A 26242-nucleotide genomic window follows, 5' to 3' on the forward strand; every position below is an offset into this window, starting at 1 on the left:
TGCTATGTGCAACTAGGACAAACTTGATGTGTGCTTAAGGGCCATGTGTGGCCCGATGAATAGCTCCACTAAGGTTAGTGGCACTAGATCATGACCTTACGGTTCATGGCTAGGACTCTCTATGGCCCTTGCCAAATCCATGGGAAGCGTCTCTTATACGCCAAAGGAGGATCACCGTGATGAGAGGTGCATGTTGCACCGATGATGTGGGTACTTATATGCCGATGATATGAAAGGCAACCGTTGGACCGGAACACACCTATAAGTTGTGGGCAATAGGATAGGTCAATTAAACACCGACGTGCCAAACCTCCTTTCAATTTACATGGTACAATGCCGCTCTATGCATTATCCCCATATGTGCCAAGTTTAAACACCCAAGATCAACCACCCCTCGTAAAATAATACGTTAAGCTTTTGAAATTCTACAAATAATATACATAACTTTTCCAAAAATCATAATAGCATATTTAGGCAAATCTCATACCTTAAGCCTTTTGGATGCGCGGGTTAAAATTCGTGTTCGTGGGAAATTAGGCTCTCCGAGCCTCTGTTACGTTACTCGTTATGATTACGGATTACCGCTGCGTAAAAACTGAAAACTCGGGGACCATTTTAGAATTTAGAACCTGGATTCCCTTCTCGGCTGGCCTTTTAACTGTTGTATAATAAATTCAGTTTCAGACAATGAAAGAGAAGTTCGGAACTGGTTCGTTGATGCCTGATAGTTATCTCTAACATTCACCTCATTCGCCGTTGATACCCGATCCTATCTTTTCCTACTCAGGACATGGGCTTCCAACAACACCACAACAACGGCAGCAATGGCGTCTCTCAGAGAGTTAACAGCCCAAGATTCTCGGGACCCATGACTCGAAGAGCTCACTCCTTCAAGCGTTACAACAACAGCACCAATCCAAAAACCCATCACGAGGTTAACCTCCAACTCAACTCCCCAAGACCGGAGAGCCCAAATAGCCCCGTTTTGCTTGATGGGTTGGAGTCAGTTTTTGAAAGGAAGCAGCCCCTTCATCCGCTTCAGCGGTTTCGTCTGTTAAAGAAGCTGGTCGAGTCCGTTGTTGCGGATTTGGGGTTGAGGGAGAAGAAGAGACTGGGGCATTGGATGTTCTTGATGTTCTGTGGGGTCTTCTTGTTCTTGGGTGTCTTGAAGATTTTTCGCAAATGAGGTATTTTGGTCTCTCTCTCTCTCTCTCTCTCTCTCTCTCTCTCTCTCTCTCTCTCTTTCTCAGGTATTTCGGTTGTCTTACCCCAAGCCCGGATAAAGTAGGATGGTTGTGTGAGGTTGGTAGCCGGCAGTAAATCTTTTGCCAAATTTATCATGGTCATTGGGTCCTGATTTATCTTCTCATGCTAGCAGAACCGAATGATGAAACAGGATTCATGTAGTCAACCCCATATGGTTGGGATAAGGCTTAGATGATAATGATAATGTAGATCCTGATTTGTCTTCTCATTCTAGCACTAACAGAACGGAATGGAGAAACATGATTTATGTAGCGGAATACAATGATGTTAATTTTGTTCTGTTGTGACTAATAAAAACAGGGCTCACCCCATTGGGATGTTGGATTTGTCACACTTAGTTGTTAGAAATTAACTTCATCCATAATATGCAGTGTTATCTTTGTTGTTGGGTTTTGATTGGGTCACGAGAGACCAGTTGACGTCAATTTTAATAAAATAAAACTGCTTACTTGATCATGGAAATCATTTGTTGCCCATCATGTATAGCATCCTTTTGTGATTCTCTTTTATATTAAAGATATCTCTTTGATCTTTACTGCTCAAAAGAGGGTGCAAAAAAGGTGCATCTTCAAAAGATGAGGGAAGGATAATCATGAGTAAGAAATGAAATGTGGAAGAATCTAGAGAAACTTTTAAGTTGTTATTCCAAGGTTCCAGTTCTTAAGCCTCCTGAAGAGGGCCTTGTAGAACTGAGAATAGGGCCTTGTAGAACTGAGAGGTCATGTGCTTAATTCTCTTGCCAAATGAATATTCCTGACCCTATGTAACATCAGATTCATCTAAATATTTCATGATATAATTTTGCCATCTCTATTTTCTCTCTTCTTTCTTACTTTGAAGTTGTTTTTTGTGCATTCTTTATCTTATCTAGTTTATTCCACTTTTCCCGAGTAGGACCATTCTGACACCTCCATCACCGATCAAGTGTTCCAAAGCTCTCGTGAACATGATGAGTATAAGGAAGGTGGTAGCAATATTGAACGAACCCTAAAGATGGTTGCATCTGGTGTAGTGAGTACTGAAAACAGCAGGGTCAAAGTAAGTCTCCTAAAAAGATTGCAGTGCTTGTTCATATCCCTAGTCTAAGAAGTATGTGTTACCTAGTTCATGAAGTTTCCTTCTTTCAGTATTCAGATATCTGGTCCAAGCCAAATAGTGAGAATTTTACTCAGTGCATTGACCAGCCAAAAAGCCACAAAAGTAAGAAATTCTAGATTATTCTATGTGCATTGATGCATCTTTTTTTTTGTCTCCCTTTATAAGATGTTCTCTAATTCCCCTCCCCCCTAATGGTGTCTGTCGTGCAGAGTTGGATGAAAAGACAAATGGTTACATTCTTGTAAATGCAAATGGGGGCTTGAATCAGATGAGATTTGGGGTCTGGATATTGTGCATCCTGATTATTCAAATAGGCTTCTATAGAAATGTTAATAACAACTGTTTTCTGATGAATAAATATTTCTAGATTGCAGATCTGTGATATGGTTGCAGTTGCTAAAATCATGAAGGCAACACTTGTCTTCCTTTGCTTGATCATACTTCCTATTGGGCTGATGAGAGGTTTCTTCTTGAACTCCTTGACATTTGAACAGGTCATCAAAGACAGTATGTAAAAAAGAAATCTGTTTTCATCAAGTTGCCTGTAATTATTTCCTTCTCACATCTCATGCAACGTAGACTAACTCTGCCAGTGTGAGTTTTGTCTTACACTGCTGGTCCCAAGCCTGCATAAAAGAGGAGGGTTGTGTCAGGTTGGCAGCTGACACTAAACATTTTGCCAAACTCTCATGGTAATGGATCCTGATTTGTCTTGTCATACTAGCAGAATCATGGTGAAACAAAATTTATGTAGTTGGGACAAGGCTTAGATGATGATGATGATGATGATAATGTTAACTTAGATTTGCCAAATCTGACAAGTAATAAACTCCAATTTAATTTACCTGCTTTATTTAGTTATGTCTACCCGTTGTGTAATTTTGTTTGTATATTATCTTGCCAAATATGCCGGTTTTCCAGGTTGATGTGCTGCATCTTGTGTCTCTTTTCATATTGCATAGGATTTATAGATGGTAGGGAACATTAGAATTTAATGTGGACTTCATTGAAACATTGAAGGATGACATCCATGTTGTTGAGACATTACCATCGGCCTACGCTGAAATAGAACCTTTCACAAAGACACCTGTATCCTGGTCCAAGGTTAACTCTCAATTGTGAATTTGTTTATCAGTTTTTTTGAATGGACAGGTGCTTTGCCTCTCCACCTGCAGTCCTGCAATTGATCAACATGAGTCTAATAAGCATTATCATCTCTTAGATGGGTTGGCCAGAAATTGCACCTATGTGGATCCCAACTGTCTAGTCATTTTGTTTATTTTCTCAATAAAAGTACATTCAATGTCAAGCACTAATGTTTAAACAATTGGAAATAAATAAAATTACGAGAAATATTCCAATAAAGAGTTCAGCAGTTGGATGGTAGATGGGTTTATCTGATTGATGTAAATCCTGGGTATCAGTATTCAGGAGTTTAGCAATTGATCTAGAACATTATCTATGAGCACATACACATAAACCATTTAGTCTGTAGATAGAGCACATACACATAAACCATACAGTCTGTAGAGAATTGATGCATCAGCATCTGGTATTGAGTGCCAACACCCATGCCTTATATTGTCTACCTGTTACATGTCTGGGATTAACAACATTTAATCAGTTCATTGCTATGGCTTAGGTTAATTTTTACAAAATGGAGGTCCTCCCACTTCTGAAGCAGCACAGAGTTATTTACATCACTCACACTGATTCCCGACTTGCCAACAATGAGCTCCCGGATTCCATACAAAAGTTGAGGTGCCGTGTGAACTATAGGGCATTGAGATATTCGGCCCCAATAGAAGAGCTTGGAAACACCTTGGTTTCAAGGTTGCGACAGGTTGGAGGCCCTTATATTGCACTTCACTTGAGGTAATTTATATTATTTTCTGCCTGCCACAACTTCCTAAACAATATTTTTTGATAATCCCACCAGAGGGAAATAGGATTGATTATTAAGTTAGAATTTACAGTTTTTTTTTTTTGGATCAATAACCACAGAAATAAAAAATAAGGTAGAATTCACAGGTTCAAGAACATTTATTGGTTATATAAGCATGACATAGTGAAATCAATATTGAATAATTTCATCAGTTCAAGATACAGGATATAAACATAGAATTCTGGATGATTGTTGACCAGAAAAAGAAAGCCCAACTAAAAACCATATTTAATGTTTATGTCAACCCATGAGACAAGGTACTCTGGGCTTTGTGAAATCCATGTCAGTTTATATGAAAACTGATAGTTATCTCCCACAAAGAAATCCGGGTCAGTGTATATGAAAACTTATGGATATTTGAGTAAACAACCAAAGAAAAAGTCATTTTGAACTTGCTCAGAGACCTGACTGCCTAGTAGTCTAGGCAGTCATGGTTTCTTATATTCTTTATTTGGGGACACATAGTCCCATAGGAATGATCTCAGTCAACTTGTTGAAGAGCAGAAAACATTAATGGGTAATTAATTTCAAATGGAGATCAATACAATGTTACAGATATCTTTCTTATTTATCACCACATAGACTAAATTGGAGTGACTAAAAAGGAGGGGAAATAATTATGGTTTCTGAAGGTTCTGTATCTTTGGTTTCTCAAGATGAAAACCTTCAAATCGTAGTTTGTAGTTATATAGTTCAATGAACAATACCTCTGTAATTGTTCAAGACGGTGACTTATTTTAGTGCTTTTAATAGAAAATTAGTAATTTAAGTTGAAAGGACTATGTGTTGACCTCAGATATTAAATGGCCTTGGTACTGCATCTTAGTGGTTGATTAGATAGTCACCTCTTGATGAACTTTTGCTGAAAATCCATGTTAACACCAACATATGTCCAAAAGGAGGATTGTTCTGGATTCTATTACTAAACATTCTCGTTTTTCTATTCAGGTATGAGAAAGATAAGCTGGCTTTTACAGGATGCAGTCATAACTTGACAGCAGAGGAAGATGATGAGCTTAGGAGGATGCGTTACGAGGTTAACCATTGGAAGGAGAAGGAAATTGATGGGTCTGAGAGAAGGAAGCTTGGGGGCTGCCCACTAACCCCAAGAGAGACTTCTGGGTTTCCATTCCAGGACCACAATTTACCTGGTGGCTGGTGAAGCTTATGGGAATGGGAGCATACAATATCTCAAGGATGATTTTCCCAACATATACACTCATTCCACTCTTTCTATGGGAGAGGAGCTAAATCCTTTCAAGAATCACCAGAACATGCTTGCAGGATTGGATTATGTTGTTGCCCTTCGGAGTGATGTTTTTATCTATACGTATGATGGGAATATGGCAAAGGCTGTGCAAGGTCATAGGCGCTTCGGGAATTTTAAGAAAACCATCAATCCTGATAGGTATTATGCTGATCAACGTCTCTCTCTCTCTCTCTCTCTCTCTCTGATCCTGTGTCTCCGCCACAAACCTACAACTAGCTGGGACCAACATTGGGTAATGGCCTTTTCTTATATATGTAAGAAAGGTCCTTACCCAATGTCTCCACTATCTGGGGTCTTGGGAGGGGTGAACTGGATACAGACCAAACCTTTGGCGTTTTATTTTTGCACAAAGTGGCCACTGAACCCATGGCCATGTTATCGCTTATGAGCCTGGGTTTTTGCCATTATGCCTGACAATGGCCTTTATGTATATAAACTTGAATATTAAGCTAATATGTGATTTTCTCATTATGACAGGCTGAATTTTGTAAAACTAGTTGATGAATTTGACGAGGGGAAGTTATCTTGGAAGAAGTTCAGTTCCAAAGTGAAAAAGCTACACAAAAATCGAGATGGAGCTCCATATCTAAGGGAGCCTGGAGAGTTTCCTAAGCTGGAGGAGAGTTTCCATGCAAATCCCCTTCCAGGATGTATATGTGAAACAACAACAAATGACAAGTAGAGGTTGAAGTAAGAGGTTTTACTAATTTTCTTTGAAGGTGTGAAGCCACCTCAAAGCCAACAGAAATTAGAAAAGACGTTAGCACGGCTGCGGATATATCATCATTATGGTTGAGAAACTTAAAAGTTATATCTCTAAAGAGACAGCAATCCATGTCATTCAAATGCCCTGGTTCTGGGAAGTCCACCGCATGAAGGCTGTAAAACCAGTGCAAAGATGTCTGTTATGAGATGTGCCTTGCAGGATATAGAATGGTCTGATCATTTTAAAGGATGAGCGTAATGAAGTTAAACGCCTGGGGTCGTTTTCTCTCTCTCTCTTTTACTGCAGTCCAGTGCAACATGGAGTTTGTTCTAATGAAAAGCAAAATAAGAGAAGCTTTCTGAAGCAAGCTTCGTCATTCATTAGCCATTAGGTGATTTGTTCGAAAAATTAGGTGATTTGTTCAAGCTGTAGAGAATTGACATGACCCCAACAAGGCAACAATGGTTCTCAAACCCAAAATTATAATCGACTTGGAGATGCTAGTAGTTGGGTGATACTTGATAGATTACTCAGTTTGTGATGCATTCAGGTGGTGAGAGGGTTGATATGTCATAGGCAAAATTTGCATCACACTATATGAAGGGGCAATACACAATTTGAAAAAGGGAAAATTATAGTCAGTCAGCTGTATATTTAAATTTACGCTGCAGGTTGGTTTAGAAACCAGCAAAACTCTAAGAGCCAATTGTACATTTCAAATTATAAAACCCCTGCCATGTCATCGGAGGCTTATGTGGCTGTTGCCAACATGGGACTCTTAATCCATGTTGGACACGACAAAAAAATTATACTAAAATCAAAACATCTATCTCTTGATCCCAATCTCTCGAACTCTTTCTCCCTTTGTCTCTCCCACTCCCATTCCCTCTCGATCTCCCTTCCACTCTCTCTCATACTCATCTCTCGACCTTTTACTCCCTTTGTCTCTCCCATTCTATCAGCTTTGGTCTACAACCAAATTTCTCTCTCTCTCTCTCTCTCTCTCTCTCATTCTCCCTTAGTCTTTCTCATGCTAAGGTCTTATGTTTTTTAATACGGTTTGGTTAATATCGTATAAGTGTGTCGGAAAAATAATAAAAAAAGAACGAGAGAGGAAGCGGGAAAGAAACTGAGAGAGAATGATAGATATTGAAGGAGAGATCGATCGAGAGAGAATGAGGGAAAAGAAGAGATCGATGTGAGAAAGGAGAGATCAATTGAGAGAGAAAAATAAGGGAGAAGGAGAGATTAAACCAGAAACAAAATGACATGGCGGGGAGAGAATAGAGATTGATTGAGAGAATGTAAAATCCTTTTCTCAAATCACAGAGTCGTTGAGCAGGGAGAGACAACTGTGAGAGTGAAAGAGTGGGAAGGAGATCGAAAGACAAAGGGAGTGGGAGAGAGTGAAAACCCTTTTTTTATTTTCAAATAATCTAAACTATGTCCAACATGGATTAAGAATCCCATATTGGAAACAACCACACAAGTCTTCGATGACACGGTGAGGTTTTTTATAATTTGAAATATACAACCGACTGTCAAAGTTTTATTGGTTTCCGAACCAACTTATAATGTCATTTTAAATGTTGAGCTAGCTCTGACTATAATTTTCCCTTTAAAAAATAGTTAAGTTCCAAAAATTGGATATCACATGAATGAATGTTGATGCCTTTAACCTTGGATATACATATACTCATTCCAAAAATTTTCATAATTAAAGCAGCTCAAAAATCACCGACTTCACATGGCATTTGAATTGAATTTACATGTTACTATGCAAAACGAACACCAGAACTCCTACCCAAGGTTTTTAAAATTGAACCAGACACTGAACCATTTTGGGGACTGGTTCCCAAGTTGAATGATCTGACCATCCAGTTCGAACGGATGGCCTATTTTGACTAAAAATAAAATAAAAATGACCAAAACTGTTGTGTAGGTTGATGGTTTGACCACTCAGGTCATTGGATTGTTAACCAAATCAACAATTTTTGACCAAAAAGCAATTTTAAGGTGAAACAGAACCGATTACCTTATGGATAGGGATGTGGAGAGTTTGGAATCTCCTCCCAGAACACTTTCCAACATGATCCGACACTACACAACTCACATGAGACTGAGACCTACAATACAACTGAGATCCACCATGTATGAAATGTGTGGTGTAAGATCACGTTGGAAAGGCGTTCAAAAGTATCTTGTGGGCAGGACATCTAAACTTAATGTAGGAAGAGTTTGTAGGCAGGGAATCCAAAGTAGTGCAGAGATTTAGTATCAAATCCCATTGCCACTGAGGTTGGAGAGGGATATGGCCTTATAGGCACGAGGGATGGGCAACCTATCGTGTAGCCCTTTGAAGCCACCAGCCCATGAAAAAAAGGAGACTGGATCTACTCCTCACACTTGGTGCCTCACACCGACCTCATAGGCACATCCCGCTGTGCATTGGGAACATTTCCAATATTTTATCACATCCCGCTGTGTTATTATTCACAGGAGATGTTCCCAATGCACGATGGGATGTGCCTGTGGCTGAGGTCGTTGTGAGGCTCCCTGTGTGAGGAGCACATCCCACCTCGAAAAAAAGGGGAACCTCCAATATTTTATCACATTCCAGCAAGCCCAAGAAGCCTCGGAGCATGTGCCTCAACAATTAGAAGGGATTTTTTTTGTTCAATCCACCTCAGAAATCTAAATAAGTTTGTACAGTTGGGAACAACAATGTCAAGGGGAAATTCCATCACAATTCAAGGGGTGGTGTAGCATAACTGAGGGTTTGGAACAACACATTTAGAAAACCAAAAGTTTCTGAGGGCAAATAGACCATAAATTTCTCTAAAAGAAAAAAGCATATGATTTTGTTCAGGTAGAGAAACTTAGGAAAGGAAACTATGATACCGTCACCACCCGGGGTTGACTGGTCGAATCCCTTCCAGCAGTATAGATTTTCTCTTCTGTTCACATCCGGACATACAGATACAGTCTCTAAACACCCCGTAAGCACGTTACTAACAAAGTAGTAAAATATCGTGGACGAGGTTGGTTGATGAATTGTGTATCCACCATCGTCACATCCACCAAATTATTAGTTGAACACTTGTGCCTGCCTGGCTGCCTAGAGAGAGAGACATACACAGACATTTTTCTTTCATCAATCAAATATACAAAACAAGATGTTATCCAAGTTGTGTACAAAACAAATATGTACAGTGCAAATACATATAAAATAATACAAAATATAAGGTTTTGCACTCTACATATTTGCATTTGTACTCCTTCCAAACTGAGCCCAAACGACTGAAAGAATACAAATAGAACCACACAACCACTTGAGGTTAGGCATGTCAAACAAGGTATAGCCATCATTTACAGTATCCAGTTTAGCCATCGTCATGTCCAACAAAAAGAATCTTTAGCATGAAAGGATGGATTCAATCAGGTCATAAAGAGGTGCAAGCTCTTCCTTTTCAATCAAACGAAATTCCTGCATCACACAGCCGATGAAATATGATTATCAAATGCAACTTTAGTTAATTTTAGTATCCAAAAACCTGAAATGCAACTCAGGAACAAAAATTCTGATTCAAAGCCCAGTTTGGATGTTAGATTCATTCATTCTCAGAACAGTTTGTTACACTAGGGACTGTTTGATAACAGCTGAAAATGCTGAACTGAAAAGCTTATTGCTTTGTCTTTTAGTGAATAAGTTTTTAAGGAGGTCACAGGCTCCTTAATGTTAGATCACTTTCTTTTTGGCAGAAAAGTTAGATTACTATACTCTTGAAAATTTTATTATTTTTTTATTCTATCAACTAAAAGACAAAGAAATAAGTTTTTCAGTTACAGCAACATCAGCAATTGCTGCTGTTTACATACCAGAAATATAGTTTTTCCAATATTACATTGAAAGCATAGATTTCTAAACCATCTGAATAAAGAAACATGTATACTTGCAGTATGTTTAGTTTCTTGTAATCTCTGGCAAGGTTCCCCACCAAGTCCAGCAAAAAAAAATTTTGTTCAGCTCCTTTTTTGAATAGAAGAAAAAGCTCTTGCAGGCTATCTATGTAGCTATAATATGCACACCCTTAAGTGAAGGTGTTGGCCAACCTAGAGATTATTTCATGTATATGATTTTGTATAACTAAAACGGTCTTAAGTCAAGCATCTCCATGTGAATAGAAGCATGAAAGCCTGTTATTAAGAGCAATTTGCTTCTATATTTTTGAGTAAAAAATTACAAAAAAAAAAAAAAAAAACTCAAAGCATGAGAGCTTACCCATGTGAATAAAATAAAATGCTTAAAGCAAGTATTCAAATGAGCTTCTTCCTTCAGACTGACAATCTTCTGAAAATGTGAGTGATAGATGTGAGCATATACCCTAAATAGTCTTTTGAAGATTGTCTTAACAACATCTCGGAAATTTGAAGGAAATGGTGCCCCTGTGGCAGGAAATAGATCAGCATGAAATATTTTTATGAAAAAGACACTCTAGTATTATTAACACCATGGAACTTTACATACCCAATTTTTGAGGAAATATTGATTCATCATCGAGCTGAGATTCAATCCAGTCCATCAAATACTCAACATATTTTGGTGCAGATACCTCAATGGGTTTCTTTATTTGAATCCCATCAGCCCATCTGTATTCATACCTGTGGAACATTCAGTTCCTTAGAAACATTTTGGTGCAGATACCTCAATGGGTTTCTTTATTTGAACCCCATCAGCCCATATTTTGGTGCAGATACCTCAAAGGGATGCAATGGGTTCCAAATACTAGAAAACTAAACTTGTAATAAAGAATAACAAAGAAAATAAGAAGAGAATGGAGAGAAGAGAGAGCAAAGCTTTGGGGGAAGAAAAAAGTCTGGCCACTTGAGCCATCCATTAGCTTACATGTGTAAATAGTAAGAAGAGTGTAATAGAAACATATCTCCATTAACAAATAGAGGCAGAAAATGCTTCCCTAAATCTGAATTTCCAGAGTAAAGGGACAAGAAGAGGTGGTTAGTGTCCTCAAGACTCTTCTTATGAAGGATGCACAAAGGGATGAAAGATATCATTCTTTCTCCTAACTGCCTCATTTACCTGTATTAATGACTCTGGGAATTGCATCCTGACAAAAGTCCTTGAATTTTGCTGGTGTAGGGCCTAATCAAACTACCTTACACAAAAATAAAGAAGTTACTGGAGAAGTGGAGGCCAGTTTGCAGGGGGAAAAAGAGGAAGAAAGGATTCCAACTTCCAAGTCTGTCCAAAGTCCAAAGAAAATCTAATAGGTCAAAAGGATGCAAAATACAAGTAGGAATCCTTTTTATGCTCCACCATCAAATAAGAACTTCTCCTGTGAACCTGCTTGAGTGGGCAATTTTCTTGATTAAATATTATAGTTTCCTATAAGCATTGGATTATAACATGATAGCCCCTGGGGCAACAGTACAGGGGATCTCCAGGTCTAGGACTGTTGTTGGGTCAGAAGCTACCAAGGCCTAGCTCAGTTGCATGAATGGTCCATATTCTTCAGTTGTATTACCAATTTACCATCCTCATTCCTAAATTATCAACTTTAACTTGGTCTATCCCAGTTAGGACTGTCTAGAATAACCCAAGAGCAAACATATGGAAAATATTGTTGATGCTAGAAAACTTGATGACTAAATAATTTTATCAGTCTATACTGGTTCAGGTTACCATTTTTTTCATTTTGTTTTTACATTTTTTTTTTATTTTTACCCACTTGATAACTAGTTCATATATGCTGAGATAAAATATGAAATCTAAGCCTGAAGCCACCCAGCACAAACTTGAAACTTACATGTGTCATGAATAACTAGTATAAAACTATGTAATAGATTTGTTTATCAAAAATATGGAATAGAATCTTCACTAAAAAAGATCAAACTGCAAACCACTTTCATATCATTACAAGCAGAAAGAGAATTTAGGCCAGGAACTGGTAGAAAGATACTTTGGTCCTGCAGTCATTGTGGGACAGCTGGATGGCGTGCAGAACTCGGTAAGAGTGCCATATAAAATGTTGACCTGATTGAAGAAGTCAACAGCTGAAAAAAAGGAAACAAAGAATAACCATCAAAACAAAAAGAAAAAATCCAATTCGAAAACTAGAATTACATTCCATAGATGTCAGCACATTCATGTGACTGGATAAAAGACAGTGTGATACTCTGATAAAAAAAAAAAAGATTGTAGTACTGCCAATTGGGCACGGTATATATTAAAAACAAAAATCCAAGGAAACCTGAAATATTGATAAGTCCCTACTGGATTAATTGCTGCACTGAAAATAATAGCAACCAAACAACACAAAGTACACTGCATACTATACAAATTGTTCTTTTCCATATAAAAAAAAGATCAAATGTTACCAACACAAATATGCATACTGGAACTGGAACTATAAAAGTGATAAATTGAACATATTGTTTTAAACCCAACCCATTGGGGATATCTTGTGATTTTGGTTTTGATCTTGGTCCAAGGGATCATGAATATGCAGATATTATCCAACTCCTTGATATTATAAAATCCGTTCTCCTGACTCTTGATGAATCAGATCAAAGAGTTTGTGTTCCTGATCCTCTGCGAAATTTCTCATGCTCTGTTTTTGTTTTTATCTGCAACAACATTTCTCATGCTCATCTTTCTTCAAATCCCTTGATGAAAATCCTATTGGGTCCCCTTCTTTCCTGGTGAAGACAATGTGGGATGGTCTAGCCCCTTAAAGGTCAAAGTGATTTGCTGGGAAGCCTCCTTGTTGATTATCAATACAGGTGATATGCGCCATCATAGAAGGGCATCTTGGTGTTTGTCTCCTCATGCATGTATCCTTTATTTTCAAAGTGTGAGGATGCTTACATCTCTTCCTTGATTGCCTTTCATTACAAAGGTATATAACCTTTTTCTTTATACTTCATTTGGATTTATTTGGCCTGCTCCCTCAGAAATCATTGGGCTCTTTTCCTCTCAGCTTAATTCTATGAACACCAAGAGGACAAAGCTTCTTTGGCATTGCATTAGGGTAGCAGTCTTATAGGGTTGTAAGAAAAATGCTTGGATATTTGAGATAGTTTCAAGAAGAAATGCTCATTATTGAGCCATGCATGGTGCAGGTACTACATAGGTTGATGACAAGAGAAGAATTTAAAGGGAAAATGGTTGGTTCTATCTTAAGGGGGTGGTTCAATGTGATGAACTTTTCTCCTTAAAGACGGGTGGTAGTGAAAACTTGGGAAAGGACAGAAAGGAGTCTTCTAAAACTGAACTTTGATGGGAGTTCCATTGGCAATTTGGGACAATCAGGAGAAGGGGGTTTGAGATCATGAGGACAGAATTATGATGAGCAGAGTTCCACACACTTCTTCCACAACCAAAATTAGCTGTTGATACATGCTGGAATAGGCTTTTTGTTGAAGGGGATGGTTAGGTAGCAGTTGGATGGTTTCTATCTAAGTGATGGGCCATGGAAATTAAATTTTGGACAGGGAATAATCCAAGAACAGCTGACATGTGTGGTTGTCGAGGAGAGGAGACAAATTGGCTAATCACTTGGACAGCATAGGAGATATCAAAATGAGTCATGATGACAAATAAGACTACCCACAAGATGATGATATAATAGCATCTTTAAGAGGTTCACCATCATCTTTGGATAGCTTTAGATTGACCTCAAGTTGTATTAAGTATCAACTTGCTTATTATTTGTAAGATGAGTCAAATTTGACTAAATTTGCAGCATACTTCTGCTGATTGACAAAATATCCTGAGAAGAACGAGTTACCTCCAAGCCCAAAAAATAGATAAGAAGACCAAGATCCTTCATCTTGGAAGTATAACTAAGGAGATCCTTCAAATGAATAATACCCTCATGATCATCTCCAGTAATAAGAATGCCATCCACATACAATGGTAGGAGAGTAATGCCTTGTGGCCAAGTGAGGATAAAGAGTGAATAATCTGAAGGACTCTGAATAAATTCGACATCTATAATGACATAATGAAACCTCTCAAACCAAACATTAGGAGACTGTTTAAGACCATATAGGGATCTCTTAAGGTGACAAACCAAAGTAGGACCACCACAATATCCTATAAGGAATTTCATAAACACTATCTCCCTCATGACATCCAACTGATTAATGTCCCAATGTTTGATAGCCGAGATTGCAAGCACAATGTGAACTGTGGTCATCTTGGCAACAAGAACAAATTATCCTCATAATTGATGCCATACTCTTTTTTATATGCTTGTGCCACCAAACAAGCTTTGTACCTATCAAGGTTTCCATCAGAGTTCAATTTCACATAATAAACCCATTTACTGCCAATAATGGAAGCATCTGGAGGATTAGGAACCAAATCCAGGTATCATTTTCTAGAAGAGACTATATTTCAGCATCATAGCTTCTTTCCAATGTGAAACATCCATAGCCTGCCACTAAGTCTTAGGAATACCTGTAGATGACAAAATTGTAGAAAATAAGCTATGGGATAAAGAGAAATCATAGTGGTCAAGAGGCTTAGAGATACAAGTAGAATGATGTAAAGGTGGGGAAAGATAAGGTAAAGCATCAAAAGAAGAGGTACACAAGGAGGTTATAGTGTTAGAGGAGAAAGGACCTTGAACCGGTAGTGTTGGGGCTAGGGTAGTAGATTCTTGGGTAGTTATCTGCTTTCTAGCATATTGAAGGAGAGATAGAACAGAGCTTATGAGGAGTCCAAAGAACCTATAATATCAAAGGAGCATAAAACCAAAATGGAAGGAACAAGGCACTTTGCAATATGACTAAAAAAGGAGATATTTTCAAGAAACACAACATTTATGGAAATCCTTATTCAATGGGCTTGAGGGTCAATAACAAAGAAAATCTTTTATGATTTGAGTTATATCCCATAAGATCACAAAGGGCAGATTGAGGAGTGAGCTTACTTTGTTCATGGGGAGGAAGGTGGACAAAGCACACACACCCAAAAATATGAAGAGAAGAGAAGTCTAGTGACCAGTGGAACAAACTTTGGAATGATGAGGTATTACCAAAAACAAAGGAGGGAATCGAATTAATAAGATGAACAGATGTACTAGTTGCCTCCACTCAAAATGAAGCAGGAGCATGAGAATCTTGCAACAAGATTCTCACAGCATTCAATATATGCCTATTTTGCATTTTGTTACCCCATTCTATTGTGGAGTTCCAAACTTCCGGGGAAAGGATTTTGTGAATGTATTCCATGTTCCCTCAGAAAGAATTGGAAGTCACCATCAATGTATTCCCCCCTGAATCTAAACATAATATTCCCACAATTGTGTCAAATTGGTTCTTTACCACGGCTAGAAAAAGTTTAAAAGTATAAGAAACTCTGGTTTTTGTCTAAGAAAATATATCCAAGTATAGTAGGTAAAATCATCAACAAAAATCACACAGTATTTATAACCCATCTATGAAATCACTAGAGACGACCAGACATCACTGTGAGTCCACTTAAAAGGAGCATCATAATGTGCATTAGAAGTAGGACAAGGCAATACACTACTTTTATTCAAACCACAAGAAATGTAGGATTTATTAACATGAGCAAAAAAAGTAGCTTTAGAAGACAAATAGCCAAAACAAAACAAAAAATCAAGTTTATTAGCAAAAGGGCGGCCAAGGTGCCTTTGCCATAAGTGCCACTCATTATTTCTGCAAATAAGTTTTGAACTAGGTGTAGTGGAGAGTAAATAAGATAGGTTAGGTGAAACAAGTGTCTTCTTGAACTCTAAGGCAAACAACAATCCACATCTATGCCCCTTCCCCTTTACTGTCCTAGTGCATTGATCCTTAATCAAACAACCATCATAAGAAAAATATACAATGTTACCATCGTCAACAAACTGTCCAACTGAAATCAAATTGGTCGTAAGTTTAGGGACAAGAAGTGTCTTAGGAAGGTGAAGTTGAGAAGAATTAAGTATGTAAAGACAAATCACTACAACTAATGTTTTATAGTTTTTCACCATTGGTTGTAATGCTATGTTTATTAAGAGACTAGGGCTTAAGATAATGACCACGATGTGCTCCTATCATGTGATTAGAGACACCAAAATCAATTATTTAAACATGATTAGGTGAACAACAATAAAGAGAAGACTCACTAGACAACCTAATAGATGAAAACACAGTAAAAAATAGCTATAGATACTAATTTCTGCACCTTATTCTTAGTAAGAATACTAGAAGACCCACTCTTGGTTGAAGGCCTAAGTGGAGAAGAGGGAATCGTGCCACCACCAGCCGGATTCTCAATGCAAATCTAGAAAGCCTTATGCTAACCCATTGTTTAACCACAAATACTTCCCTTATGTGAACATGTAGGACACTTAGTTATTATGTGTCCCTTTTGCTTACAATAGGTACATATATTCTTATTTTTGCAATGAGAAAACCACATGGCCGTACTCCTTACATTCATAGCATTGCATATTGGATAGATCCTTTTTAGGCTTGGATCTATTTGTTAGAAAAACTGCTTCTGCTCCCAAATTCTGCTTCCCACCAATAAGTTGATTGAATTACAAGCCTTGTCTCCTCCCTCAAAAGTTCTCCCAAAAGCACATCCAAGCTTGGAGTAGTATCTCTGCTCAAAATATTTGATCTGATTACCTCATATTCGTCACAAGTGCATCAAGAAATGCATGGTCTTTCTTTTGTCAAAATGTTCTTTCATAGTCTTAACACAACATGCTGTTAAAGATTTTTTTTTTTTTTGATAAGTAACATGCTGTTGAAGATTCACCCATACGTATCAGTTCATACTCAGTCCATAGATTTAAGTCTCTATCCGATACTATTTGAAAAAGGTTAGATTGTTGATAAACCTTCTCCATGTACTCAAATATCTTTGCAGTTTTCAAGCCCCTCATTGGAATGGCTATATTAGTCTCAATTGATCCAAGAATCCAGGAAACAATCTTGGCATTATCAATATTCCATTGTTTAAGCCCCTTGCTATTAGATACATTAGGTTTGGGTGATCAGTCATCAATATGACCCCAAAGACCCTGCCCATCAACACAAATCTAGAAGTGAAACTTCCACAGTGAATAATTACTCTATCAAACCTTATGGCAAGAATATCTCTTCTATCCGAGGCCATTCCAGAAATGAAATATCAAGTAAACACACTCCAAGGCAAGGAAACAGATATTAAAGCAAGTAATAAGAAGAGGTCCGGCACCAAAGAAATCAGCCTCCACAGAAAATAACCCAAAATACTAAGAAATTGGGCAGCAGTCCAAAAAAGGAAGGTACAGGTTCAAAAGAGACGGAAATATAGGGAAGCTATTGATGAGAAGAAAGGAATCAAAGCCCTTCGAAATCAGTCTGGTCTTCGATCCAAGGGAAGGAATAAGTGCAAGGGCTTAGGACAACTTAGAATCCAAGAGCACACAGTGATCGGAACAATCAGTAAAGAAAAAACAGAAAAATCCAACCTGATTGGACTCCAGAAAAACAGTGCTGATTGCTGAGTTTGTATTGATCAGAACAGCCACCAAATAGTCTTAGAAAGCTTCAATGTAATCCTTTTTAAACTTGAACTAAAAGCTGATGCAAGTTGCCTACTCTGATGCCATGAAAGTTCATACAAGAGAAGAGAGAGAACAAATTTGGAGGGTTTGTCTAAGGTACCATACGCCCACACTAGTTGTATTATATACCAATGAGATACAAAAGTTAGGAAAGGATTATTGTACCCTTATCAAGTCTAGACTCAAGTAAAAGAAAGAATAAAAAAACAATAAGGAAATAATGTACAATGATATAATACATAGAATACACAATAAAAAGATACTCCCAAAGAGATCAGCTCTTATAATCTCCGATGTTAGAGTTTAGGCCCGTGGTCTAGGCTCCCGCCAATGCGGGGTCTGGGGAGGGACAGATGCATGCAACTTTACCCCTCCACATACAGAGAACGTTACCCCTCAACATACAGAGAAGCTATTTCCAAGATATGAATCCCAGTCACCAGGTTGCAATGCACTTAGAGTTTTGGCATCTGAGATGAATTTCAATATCTGTAAATATTTTGGCCAACAGCTTAGCAAGATTGGGAGTGAACCACACCACATTAGAATTAGAATGGGGAAGGCCAGGCCTGGGGTTACTTTATAATCCCATGGCTAATGGCTTTCAAATGTTTTACAAACTGTCAGACTTTGACTGCCTTGTGATGGTTTATAATCCCATGGCTTTCAAATGCTTTTATTGTTGCTGATAAAAATGTATTTTTGTACCATTGTATCATAATGGGTGTAAACTGATTGAATTCTAATTGGATCACACAATATCCGAATTCGAATTCGATATCCGACGGATATTGAAAATTAATATTTGAATTCGAATCTGATTAAATTTTGAATATTCGATTCGATTAATTAATTATTTTAGATAATTAAATTTTATTGATATAAAGTATATAAATATATAAATTATTTATATAACTTAATTATTATATATATTATATAAAATATTTTATATATTATATATAAGAATTAAATAATCAATCAAATTCGGATATTTATTGAATCGAATCAGATTATATCCGAATTCAATTGATTAAATATTCGAATTATCTGAATTTGATTCAATTATATCGAATATTGAATTCGAAATTGGATTTTCGAATATTGTTATGAATTACTTATACTAGAAAAACTTGGATGAACCAGCAACGTAATCAGGCAGCTCATCATACTTGGTGGATTAATTTGATGACATAGAGAAACATACTATATATTATTGAACTTAGCAGCAATTGTACTCTTTTAGTTGGTAAGTTTAAGAGTTTTACTGTTTACAGCCATCCATTCATTAGGATCCTCTCCAGGAGGTAGCCGTACAGCTTCCCTCAAGTTCCCACTACCCAAGGTAGCATCAATGTGTTTTTGAAGCTGTGCACCCTGCATATAAAATAAGTAATCAAGGCAGCTATACTAGAAGAGATGAAGAAATAGATAACAAAACAGAGCAGCTAAGCACTAACCTTACTTCCCGATGGAGCATTCTTTTTGGGACGAAATGTTCTCTGATTCCTGTTTAGTTTCGTGTATCAAATTTATAAGAAAATGATTCTTTGGGCCAAAGTAGCAACACTAATACTTGCATCCACCAGTTTCAACATAATAATAATAATAATAATAATAATAATAATAATAATAATAATAATAATAATAATATCTTAGAAGATGAACAACAATAATAATAAAACATCTTCATATATAAGATAAATAATAATAATTTCACCAGCAGCACACAAGTTAGCATAAGCAGTATCTACCTCATCTCATAACTGGTTCCATATTACTAGTAAAGAAAAGATCCTCCTTTTTAATAAACTGACTACCATGATCTCAAGCTTGTCAGCTCTTGCTATTACTTCATTTCACAATGTAAGTCTAACCAGCATGCCCAAAATGTGGAAGATTGAATTTTTTCATACACCATATTGTACAGTTAACAAGGTAGCAATGACCCTTCTAGCAATATTAGTGTTTAGGCAGTTCTTTATTCATATGCTAAATTGCAGTGACTCAAATTATGTATTTAAACATGTTTCAAAGAAACCAAAGAAAAAAATTAAAAAAGAAAACATCTGGCTCTAAGGAGTATACCCAGCCTGCTATCACTCATTTCTATAGTTCAACTCCACCAAATTGGTTTTATTACCAACTTATTGTTTTTCAGTGTTGCATGGACACAGAAACAGAAACCAAAATCTGATGTATGTCTAAAATCTGACTTGGCAAGAAGAAAAAACAAAGACTCATGGACATGTCTATAGAAAAATATAAATTATTAAAACAGTTCATGCTTTTTTTTCAAAACGTAATATTATATACATATCTATACTATTTTAAAAAGCACGAATAGTCTCACTAATATTTCTTGAATTTTTTGAGGACAAAATTTGCCCTTCTATATTTAAATTTATTGATAAAAAATGAGGGCAAAAGGGCAATCAATTATTGATATTAAATGAGTTGAAAAAAGACAATTATAAGATATTCAATGCATTCAATTTCCTTTCATTAAATCCAACACTTAAGGTATTAATTTACATTCAACTTCATTGAATCATATATTTAAGGCATCTTTATTTATTCTCACCATTAAATTCTATTAATTAAATCCATACATAATAAATTAATAATTCCAATAACATAAAAAAATACTTTTAAAATCTACCTAAAAAAATAGTGTATTCAACTAAATAGTGGTAAGAAATTAAATCATTTCAAGTCAAATAGGCCAATCCATGTTGTCACAATTAAATAATAAAATTCAAAAATAAATAAAATGCAAAAAATATATAAATTAAAAAATTGGGAACATTTTTAACATCATATATTCAACATATTAAACAATAATAAGTATGATAAATAAGAAATGTTTTTATTAATGATGGAAATAGAATGTAAAATTTAAAATCAATTAGAAATAAAACTATTTTCCTATTCTCTCTCATTAAATCTCATATTAAGGTATATTCTCTCATTAAATCCATAAAATTAATTTTAATATTATAAAAATAAATATTTTGCAAAAATAATTTGAAAACAAAACTATTTTATTCACTCCCAATGGTGGGTAAGCAATTCAACCATTTTGGGTCAAATGGGTTAATAAATAGTGTCACATTTAATAATAAAAAATAAAATATATAATACAAAAAATAAAAAGAATTGCACATATCACTAATATTGCATATTCATTATACTAAATAAAAATACATATGAAATGCAAAGTAATTTTATTAATGATGAAAATGAAATGCCAAAGTTAAAATCAACCTATAAATGAAATGATGTCATAGTCAAATAATTAAATTTTTATAAATAGAAAATATAAATAATAACAAAAAATTGAAAAAAAATTGGCACATATCTAATGTTAAATATTCATAAAAATAAATATTGGGTACATCACTAATATTATACATTCATTATCAATGATGGAAATGTAATATAAAATTTAGTGTTAACCTAAAAATCAAATTATTTTCTTTTTTGGGTTGTGGGTTAGTGGTTTAGGTCAAATGGACTAAACGATGATATGATAGTTAAATAATAAATCTTTAAAAAATAAAAAGTACAAGTAATCAAAATAATATATAAAAAATTATAGATTAATTGTGTCAAACAAAAATTAAGAATAATAATTAAAATTATTTATATAATGTAGATGATATATAATTTAAAACAAATCCAAAAGTAAATCTATTTTCTTATCTAGATGGTGGGTCAATTATCCAACTTTTTAAAGAAGCTCATGATGTCATAATTGAATAATAAATATTTAAAAAATATGGAACACAAACAATGAAAAAGTACAAGATTTTATCGCACTTGGGAACATTTATAATGTTATATATTCATCATAATAAATAAAAATAATTGTTAAAATAAAATTTATTTTTATTTATGACAAAAACTAATGGAATACAAAATTTAATAATAATAATAATAATAATAATAATAATAATAATAATAATAATAATAATAATAATAATAATAATAATAATAATAATAATAATTGTTATTATAATTTAAAATTTCCACATGCAATGCACATGCACATTTATTACAAGAATTTGAGTTTATTTTTAATCATATTGTTACTTTTGTTAACTTTCAATTTTTATCTTAATTATGATATATCTAAAATTCAAGTAATTAATATGAAAAAAAACTCTCACGTGCAATGCACATGCTTAATTACTAGTACCTAGAAAAAAATAAGAATATGAATTTATGATTCATTTTAGGTCATTTACTAGAACACCCCTTATAGTTTCACATATTTACTTAAACCTACCATATAGTTTGCATTTTACTAAAACACCCCTTATAGTTTGCAACCTATTTACTTAATCGACCTTTTACTAAGAACTATTTGTTTTGCCATATGAAAATAGTAACATGATCACCTAAACAGAGTGAAAAATGTTTAAGGGCATGGACCCATGGTTGTTTATTCCAAAAGCACCTTTAAACTGAGTGGAAAATGTTCAAGGGTATGAATCCATGGTTGTTTATTCCAAAAGTACCCCTAACACTGTTTTGTATAGAAAACAAAATTGACAATTGGAGAGAAAAATAGAGTGGTTGTTTGTGTCTTATTAGGGGCAAAAATGGTATTTTTGTTTTTAATTTCTTTTGATTAAATTTATTTGAATGGATATTAGTGTTAAAACTATCATTTTTCACTTTCATCGAATGGAAGGTCCATTAAGTAAATTGATGACAAATAATAAGAGATGTTTTTATAAAGTACAAACTATAGGATAGGTTTTAGTAAATTCATGAAACTATAGGGGGTGTTTTAGTGAATGACCCTTCATTCTATAATGAAATGCCAATTTTCAAGAAAATCATTTATTATCCCCAAGCAAATACAACTAGGGGTAGATTCGAGCCAAGCCGAGCCGAATACTTGGCTATTCAAGCTCGACTCACAAGAATAGTATTAGGCTTGAGCTCGAGCTCGACTCGGTTCATGACTTGCAAGTTCGAGCTCAACTATAAGTCAAGTTTTTTTGAAAAATAAAAATTATATGTATAAAATTATTATTTTTTATTTTTTAGACAAAAAATTAAGAATTATAAAAATTATTTAATATTATATATATACAAAAATAATTATAAAAATTATTTACTATTATACATAAAAAATAAAAATATTATTATATATAATAAAATAATTTATTACATATATGTATTTATGTATGTATATATATAATGAAAATTATTTATTTAATACTAGGCTTGTGAGCCTCAAGAGCCAAGCTTCACTAGGCTCGATTAGCAAACGAGCCTATATATTGGGCTCAAATTCGGCTCGAAGCTCGGTTTTTTCACGAGCCGAGTTCGAATAGCCGCCCCACATACAAAATCTAGCATTAGACCTTGTACTTTGTGAGAATTGGGTCTTGCCCCAGCTTTCCATATGGTTGGTTTGTTTATGTCTTTATGATGATCAAGAACCATGGCTGCTACATTGCACTACTGTAACTAGGCTCAGTTTGGAAAGAGTACAAATACAAATATGCAAAGTACAAATACATACAAAATAATAGAAATTAGAAGGTTTTGTACTCTACATATTTGTATTTGTACTCCTTCCAAACCAGCCTTACAAACTTTTTCTTCTTTTTTGAATGTAACAGAAGTATACTACACACAATGGGGGGCCATTGTTTTATTTTTATGAACTTTCTTAACTTTCTGATTCTCTATTTTTCTTTCAAGGCAAAGGGCAAATACAGCCTAAAAGGTTATTGAAGATAAAGTTTTTTTTTTAATAGAAGAAGATAAAGTTTTTATTCCTATATACCTCTTAACCCTTGAGCAGTTAACCTTCATCATTAGCCTTGATTTGTTTATAATAACCTTCATGTCCCTCCTTGGGACTTCATTTTTTACCACAAGAGAGAGAGAAATGAAGAAGAAACAGAAAAGCCGGAATGTAGCAAAAAATTATGTTTCCTATAGAGGAAATAATTTTAAGAACGTACTACACAACAGAGTCTTATTTAGGTAGACATAGTGTATGTCAGTTAATGTGGAGGGATGAAAAACCCACATCATCGTCCATATTAGACAGGCAGCTCTCCCTCAGATATGTCATATATAGTTCACTCATTTAGTGCTAGTAAAAGAAAAGGTCTATAACCTTATCTTTGTTACTTAATAAATGTCTTGTAGAAAACAATAATGCATTCATCGTGCACGTTAGGTATTTATTTAAGTCAAATAAGCTAAGCAAGTGGATAAAGAATAATATAAGTGTTCATCAAGAATTCATTTGAGTATGTACATGTCCAACACAGACACTTGATCCGCTCAAGAGAGTCGATGCAACATTATTGGTTTCACAACTCATGATGCTATATATAGCTCATAAGCAAGTTCACAGATATGCAACTTCTCATGACAAATCAAACACAAAGCAGCAGCAAGCCAGCATCCGCACATTAATTATATATATATATATATATGCATGGAACATTATATATCCTTCTACCTAGCTTGCACATCATCAAATTGCTGAATCTTAATCATCTTAGCCTCTGCCCAACATTATTTATTCAAATATAGTAGAAGATCCAGATGAATGCTTTTTCATCCTTTATCAGAGATCGAATGAGAAATTGAGAAGAAGACCTAATTTTTCATAAGCTCATTTGATCTGCACTTAACTGCATGCTTGTTGTGATCAATATATAGTTGAGTTGACCCTGTTTATTTCAAAAAATGCAAAATACGTGTTTTACTTCATTATCTACATTACATCAGGCATGCATGCATCAGTGCTCCACCGAAAAACAAATATCATTCCAAGCTCCGGCCAGAGGAATCTAAAATAAGATTATTTGTACCCAATTGTAAGAACAAATTAAACGGCTTCAGACAGCAACGGCATAAATCCTTCGCTTCCCATTCGGTAATTGGATAATCGAACCAAATCTACCAAAGCCCGAGTTATAAAACGTGTGAAAGACTACTTAATCACCAAAAAAGAAAACGTTACGCGCGCACACAAAGGTGCTCCATAGCTCACGTGTCATACAAAAGTATACAAGACCGAGATTCTAAATCGGTAAATGTTTTGTTTCTCAAAGGCTCGTACGTCCTCAGCGCCTAATATTTGAGTTTTTTTTTTTTAATTTAATTTCTCACTTTTCTTCTTTCTTCTGACCGATTGACGATAGAAGGAGAATTCAAGGAGCTCGGATCGGGCACTAGAAAAATCCTTCAACTTGATTAACAATTCATGAAATCACAACCCAATAAAAACAAGAACAATTCAAAGTCTAGATCCTTAAAACAATCAAAATCTCCAGCATGGACATCGAACGATCAGAAATAATTCAAGGTTATCAACGACATAACTCCAACCATCAATTCTACGACACTAAAAGGATGAAGAAGAAACAATTGAAGGAAAGCAAAACCAACGATATTAAAGAATTCGTGTAAATGATGGTTTATACCTGCTTCCGAGACCAAAGAGACTCATTGGTTAGAAACTTAGAAATGAATATTTCCCTGATTTTAATTGCTTTCGAGGGTAGAGATGATGGTGGTGGTGGGATCGCAGGGTTCTGTTCTTCTCCTCCTCTTCCCCAATCTCTCTATCTTCTCTCTCTTCCTCTCTCTCTCTCTCCCTCCAAGGCGCACCAAATGTTGGAGCAATTATTTATAGGTAGTGGGGGAGAGACAGGGACTCGGAGTTGGAGGGAAAAAGTCCAGACAGGCATTTGAGATGGAGAGAAGCCAGGTCTCTCTCTCTCTCTCTGCCAGCCAAATAAAGCCATAAAATTAATCACCCAAAAATGTTAATATCCCATGAAAATGCAATCGGTCAAGCTTGATGATAATCTGGCCATTTTATTATATGACCCCACTGTGGAATTAGAGGCAGATTTAGATCTAGTGTTTCAGTTCAGTGGATCGAGATGAAGAAATATGACTATGATGCGGTGGATTATATATAGATGTACTATTGATCGTAATGTTTTTGTTGTGAATGATTGATGATGATGTTGTTGTGAATGATTATGATAAGACTATTTATTGATCATACCTAAAAATATAAATAATATTGAAAATTTCCATATTTTTTCTACTCAACATTTAAAAATGTCCAATACTAAAATGCATCAAGGACATTAAATCTAATGTTGAAATAATTATGACTAAGGTATAAAGATATAAAAAATAAACATTTTAATTGTTTGTATAAAGAGCTACACGATAATCAACAATACTAAGAGCTTCAAACATGTAGATATCATATAATAACTTTATTAATGGTAATACTAACCGATGTAATCTACTAAAAATTTACCATAACATACATCAAATTGTTGTAACATCAATGGATTTAA

General features: G+C 35.3%; 1 protein-coding gene and 1 pseudogene across 2 annotated transcripts; one reads left to right on the forward strand and one right to left on the reverse strand.

Annotated features, from left to right (window-relative positions):
* Nucleotides 1–790: 790 nt before the first annotated feature.
* Nucleotides 791–6400, forward strand: LOC148846827 (O-fucosyltransferase 35-like; annotated as a pseudogene). Its single transcript, XR_016100700.1, has 9 exons — nucleotides 791–1144; nucleotides 2161–2304; nucleotides 2394–2466; nucleotides 2574–2644; nucleotides 2739–2858; nucleotides 3353–3468; nucleotides 4007–4239; nucleotides 5258–5717; nucleotides 6057–6400. The product of XR_016100700.1 is annotated as an O-fucosyltransferase 35-like (transcript).
* A 3018-nt stretch (nucleotides 6401–9418) lies between these two features.
* On the reverse strand, nucleotides 9419–25660 carry LOC148846828 (MOB kinase activator-like 1A). The gene is made up of 7 exons (XM_088950060.1): nucleotides 25346–25660; nucleotides 19337–19385; nucleotides 19145–19253; nucleotides 12264–12357; nucleotides 10814–10947; nucleotides 10568–10731; nucleotides 9419–9772 (listed from the first exon to the last, which is right to left on the reverse strand). The coding sequence occupies exons 1-7, from the start codon at nucleotides 25369–25371 to the stop codon at nucleotides 9701–9703; spliced, it is 648 nt and encodes a 215-aa protein (XP_088806186.1). The 5' UTR covers nucleotides 25372–25660; the 3' UTR covers nucleotides 9419–9700.
* Between the last annotated feature and the right edge of the window lie 582 nt (nucleotides 25661–26242).

This window comes from Nelumbo lutea, chromosome 6 (genome assembly GCF_056320005.1).
Source record: "Nelumbo lutea isolate HS-2025 chromosome 6, American lotus-T2T, whole genome shotgun sequence".
Classification (NCBI taxonomy): Eukaryota; Viridiplantae; Streptophyta; class Magnoliopsida; order Proteales; family Nelumbonaceae; genus Nelumbo; species Nelumbo lutea.

Excerpts from the sequence above, each read along its gene's own strand:
- LOC148846828 (XM_088950060.1), bottom strand. The coding sequence starts at position 25,371 with ATGAGTCTCTTTGGTCTCGGAAGCAG. Across the intron at positions 19,386-25,345 it reads CTCTTTGGTCTCGGAAGCAG|GAATCAGAGAACATTTCGTC; the intron begins GTATAAACCATC and ends GAAACTAAACAG. Across the intron at positions 10,948-12,263 it reads ACAATGACTGCAGGACCAAA|GTATGAATACAGATGGGCTG; the intron begins GTATCTTTCTAC and ends AATGTTCCACAG.